The sequence below is a fragment of the Alosa alosa genome, chromosome 13 (assembly GCF_017589495.1).
Source record: "Alosa alosa isolate M-15738 ecotype Scorff River chromosome 13, AALO_Geno_1.1, whole genome shotgun sequence".
NCBI classification, from domain to species: Eukaryota; Metazoa; Chordata; class Actinopteri; order Clupeiformes; family Clupeidae; genus Alosa; species Alosa alosa.
In genome coordinates, this window is record NC_063201.1 from 5,727,736 (window position 1) to 5,732,809 (window position 5,074).

Here is a 5,074-nt window from a genome sequence, read left to right on the forward strand (position 1 = left end):
ACCTGTGTATTGGCACTCTCCATGCATGTAGCGTGCGTGTCAGATAACCCTTCCCCCTCGGTTTTTCAGCCAATCAAATGACGTTTCTTGTACTGTCGTGCTGGCTGTCGGAATGATCAGCAGCACAAATAAGTTCGCTAAAATATTGGTGGGGACAATTTTGTAATCTTAAAATTTTGATTAGGACTAGTCCTTAGCGTCCCACCCTAAATCTACGCCCATGATTTCGAGTATGATCCTTGCCTTAGAAAGAACACAATAACATACAGATATCAACAAGTATGCTTTTTGTTTGTGTGTGAGTCTGTGAGTATATGGCTATCAACAGACATACAGTTCACCTCAGGGCATACACTATGACCCATTCAAGCTGCCATGAACACCTACTAGGGCAATCCCTACTAATGGAAAGTACTTTGTCCATTCATTGCACGTCACCACCACACCATTTCAGACTCTGATTAGATTGCACTCATGAGGTGCTTTACACTGATGCCAAGAGTCCAGCCAACAAGTTATTGTCCTGAAATGCATTTTGAACTTTCACCTTTAACAGTCTGAGCTAAGTCGAAATTCTCCCCCCTGGGAGTCCAAGACGAAGTAGTGTTTTATGGACCAGTAAAAAAAGCCAAAGGTCCTCATACTGAAACCACATGAAAAGCAAGCTGGTTGATGGACATAAAGACAACTGGAGCACACTACAATTAGATTGGTGTCGAGATGTTGTCTTTAGTCACCAATAAAGTTTTTGAAATCCCATAAATTCTGGTGCAATAATGTCAGTTTAAAATACTGCCAGTAAACCGGTGACATATTTTAACAAATACGCTAAAAGTGCCATCAATTGAGGTATTCAGCTCTCAAAAACAAATGCACACTCTTTGTTCCGGATGCAAATGAATATTCAGAGTTGTGACTACACCCTAACAATAGACTTCTGCATTTAACAGTATTGTCTGTATCAATAAAGAATTACAAGGTTTAGTCAAACTGGTGAATTCCTTACGATAAATGCCATTTGAGGGAACTTGCCCTGCAAAGGATTATCCCAGATACATAAAACTTAGAATCACCTCAATAAAGTCAAGTATAAAAGATATTGCCGTATTACTTTTAAGACAGGGATCACACTGGCTAGCGGCAAGGGGCAGGTTTCTTATTGTTCTCTATGGTTAGACAGCGGAACGGGGGTAGCGCCAGCGGAACGGGGGTAGTGCCAGCGGAATGCTAGCATTGAACAAGCTGAGCGCTGAACTTGGTTCAACTTTCAAAGCGAAAACGTGAGAGTATTCAATTGTCAGTGTGGGGAAACCGTTTGTGTTACTTAGGAAAGAGATAGAACTTATTAGGGTCTGAGTGTTGCGTTACACTTACCGCTGAATTAGACATCATATGGGACAACCTTTTCCCATGTGCAACCAAACATTGAGAGTCGCAGGTATTATAACATGATGGTAGGAAACTTCTTTTGTGATAGGTCAGGAAGGTGGGTCATTAAAAAACTGAAACAAAAAATACTGTATATCTGTTCTGCATGATCAAGAGATCACTGCAAAAGGTTATGTGAGTTAAGTAGGTATCACAGTGTGTCAAGCATGCTGACGTCATCTTAAATAAAAAAAAAAGTGAAAGATCTCTAATAACTCAAAGCTGTTTGACAGAGACAACAAAGACTGTTTTACACGCTATACATGTAACAATTGTTTGGCTTTTTGTCTGTGAAGAGTGACAGGAAGCAGGTGGGAGAGACAATTTTTTTTTAGTCTGGTGTCACTCATTGTATCTGTTCTCATCTTAAAGTCATACGGTGTTAACTGAAGTCTTACCACACAAGCATGTTCACTGTGTCAGTGGCCTGAGCTTACACCCACTTCCAGAAACCAATGATCCATGCACCTCAGAAGGGTGCATGAAACTACCCTGCCCTTTTATTTTAGCACTGTTGTGATAAGATCCAAAGACTGCTTAAGGTTTTTTTTGTAAAATTTGTGCTTCACATAATATAGCATTATTTAGTACTAATTCAACTAGATAGTTAAACCAAATTTCAAAAATAAATTAACAAGTGTCACTAAAAGTTAATTTGCATGTTTTATTTATACATATTACCACATTTTCATCACACTTAAATAAATAAATTCATAACACAATGTAAAAAGGCAACTGAATGAAATAGCTCTGAATCAAGTTCTGATAAATTACTGAAGCATGAAAATAGCAGAGTGTCTTTAGCTGGATTTAGTGAAGGACTCATAGAGGGAGGTGAGCTGAGCACTGAGGTCCTGGGCGTAGGGGTCCAGCTTGCCTTTCAGGTCTTCCGCGTAGGGTGCCAGGTTCTGCTGAACCATCTGGGCTCTCTGGGCCAGCTGGGTCTGGAGGTCGGCAGCCAAGGGGGCCACGTTGGTCTGGAAGTCCTGCAGGTGCTGGTCCACCTTCTGCCTGAGCTCCTCGGTGTAGGGGCCCAGCTGGGACTGCAGCTCCTTCACACCCTGCTCCAGACTCCCCTTCAGCTCCTCACTCTTCTGGAGCAGGGTGGTCTTCAGGGACTCGGAGTCAAGAGACTCAGCATAGGGAGCCACGGCAGCCTTGAGCTCCTCAACCCTCTGCAGAACCTGGGCCCTCATGTCCTCCGTGTAAGGCTCCAGTTTCCCCTTGACGGTGGTCAGGTCCTGCTCCAGACGCTCTCTCAGAACCTCAGCCTCCTGGGTGATCTTGGTCATGAGATCCTGAGCCAGAGGGGTCATCTGATTCTGGAGGGTGACGGCATACTGGCTGGCCACGTTGGCACTCTCTGTCAACCTAGTGCTGTCAGGGAGAGACAAGCATTTAAATAAATACTTTTTGCATTTAAATGGCAAGATAAAATCTTTTGAAATCCCTTTAGAAACACTTACCTCACTTCCTCTCCCAGCTGAGATTTCCTGATCATCTGAATTGTGTCCTCTGCCGTACGAGTTGCCTGGGCAACATAGTTCCAGAATGCATCTGTCAGCTGCTCCAGTTGTGGTTTGGGCTCATCAGCATAGAAGAGGTTGGCATTGCAACCTGTGGCCAAAAGCATTACATTTAGAGTCATGTCTTGGTCATGGTGCTTTAGAATGTCTATTTCATCTGCTACCTTTTCTTTTACATTACATTACATTACATTACATTTAGCAGACACTTCTTGACCAAAGTGACTTACATATGTCAGTTATATTACAAGGGATCACATTGTCCCCGGAGCAACTTGGGGTTAAGTGCCTTGCTCAAGGGCACAACGGTGGAAGCCGGGAATTGAACCGACAACTTTCAGGCTACTGCACGCTAGCCCAGCTCCTTAACCACTACACTACCACCGCCCTTTTCTGACAATATCATTCATATAATCCCTAGATAATTGAATGAACAAAAGATAAAACTCACCAGTTAAAACAGCCAAAGCAAGCACAACTAGGACCTTCATGATTCTGTGATTCACGGCCTGGGAAAAAAAAGAGGTCAAATAAATGACAATGCATACATTTACATTAAAACACCAACATCAAAATCCTGAAATCACACATTTTGTAAAAGTTACTACTGGTAATTAAATCTTATTCCAATCTTCTCTTACCTCCTTGGACTGTATGTTCTGAGTTGTTGAATGCTGTCTGTGGTTTGACTGTGCTATCCTGTCTGCACCTTACCTGCATAAATACTGGGTGGCAGTTGGAAGTCTTGTGTTGTGGAGCCCAAAGTCCAAGGGAACAGTGCCTCGCTGTCAGTCACCACCACTACACACCTTACTTCCTTTGGTCTGAAGTCCAACTGACATCTCCTGGCGAGATGGCCATTAGTCATCATTACACAGCTGGCATTAACTTTTAAAAATGACACCGGTGTTAGAAGTCTGTGGTTTATTCGACTGTTTGGCACACTTCAGTACACGTTGCTTAACATTCAACTGCACACATTGTGTTCCCGCCAGTGTTGCCAACTATTTCGAATGAAAAGTAGCAAAAGCCAGCTCCAAAAGTCGCTAAATGTCGCTAGATGATGCCAAGCGCTCATTTGCATACGTCAGCACGTCGTACCCCAAAAAAAAAAAAACGGTGATGGCCCTTTAATTCCCTTTTACTCGTGTTTGCTTTTCTCCTACTCATATAGGGAACTTTAAGAGCCTAGTTTAAATATATTTTATTTAATATACTTGTATATTTATTGATAGGCTACACTTTAGGCTACTTTCTGTAGCCTATCATCTAGACTACACTAGCATCAGGTGGCTGAAAAGCAGTCATTTCCAACCTATTCACTGCTGCATCTGCTTTGCACTGCTTGAAGTCTGATTATAATGTGACCATAGGGTAGCCTACACGCAATGTACCCTTACGGCAATGGCTATATTTTGGATATATTTAGGCTACATAATATAGGCTTAAATGTCACTCGGACAGACCGATAGAATTATTATTATTTTTTTACTCAGCCGACAGTCCTGCATTAACTTGCATTGACAACATTGAAGTTAGGCCTACATAGCCTAAACGAATGCTATAGGTTTTTCTAACATGTATGTTTGATTAACTATCTGCTTTGCTTGTGAATGAAGTTGTAGCCTACTTCCTTTGTTCAATTGTTGAACGATGCTGTCAAGTGTGTCCCTGTTTCCCTGTCATCATGTCATTGCTCTTGTTTCATTGACTCTCTTGTTTCACCCAAAGTTGCTGCACCTCCCAATGAGCGTTGTCTGAGCTTAGATCTATAGAACATCTACTTCCTTGTAATAAAATGGGCTGATACTATATAGGCCAGTCATTCCTTTTATAATCATGGGGCAACGCTTTGGGCAAATTCGCGATGTAATTCACTAACGAAACAGGCATGAGAGGGGAGATTTTCTGACGTTTCAACAACTAAACAGAGTTTGCCATCTTTGCGAGAAGATTTTTTTCACGCTTTGAGCTGCTGCTGCAGTCAGCCTGGGCAAACCGAAGGATAACAAAAAGAGAAAACAAAAGTCGCCAGACACACTAAAAAGTCGCCAGATTTGTTGTCAGTCGCTAGATACACTTTTCAGTTGCCAGAGACGGCCAAAAGTCGCTAAATCTAG

General features: G+C 42.2%; 1 protein-coding gene across 1 annotated transcript; it reads right to left on the bottom strand.

Annotated features, from left to right (window-relative positions):
• Positions 1 to 2,072: 2,072 nt before the first annotated feature.
• Positions 2,073 to 3,695, bottom strand: LOC125306357 (apolipoprotein A-I-like). The gene is made up of 4 exons (XM_048261676.1): positions 3,596 to 3,695; positions 3,406 to 3,463; positions 2,895 to 3,045; positions 2,073 to 2,805 (listed from the first exon to the last, which is right to left on the bottom strand). The coding sequence occupies exons 2-4, from the start codon at positions 3,443 to 3,445 to the stop codon at positions 2,229 to 2,231; spliced, it is 768 nt and encodes a 255-aa protein (XP_048117633.1). The 5' UTR covers positions 3,446 to 3,463; positions 3,596 to 3,695; the 3' UTR covers positions 2,073 to 2,228.
• Positions 3,696 to 5,074: the final 1,379 nt, after the last annotated feature.

Bases quoted from the DNA above. Each gene is read 5' to 3' on its own strand.
- LOC125306357 (XM_048261676.1), bottom strand. From the start codon at position 3,445: ATGAAGGTCCTAGTTGTGCTTGCTTTGGCTGTTTTAACTG. The intron at 3,046-3,405 runs GTGAGTTTTATC...TTTTGGCCACAG, and splicing joins TGCTTTGGCTGTTTTAACTG to GTTGCAATGCCAACCTCTTC. The intron at 2,806-2,894 runs GTAAGTGTTTCT...TCTCCCTGACAG, and splicing joins CAGCTGGGAGAGGAAGTGAG to CACTAGGTTGACAGAGAGTG.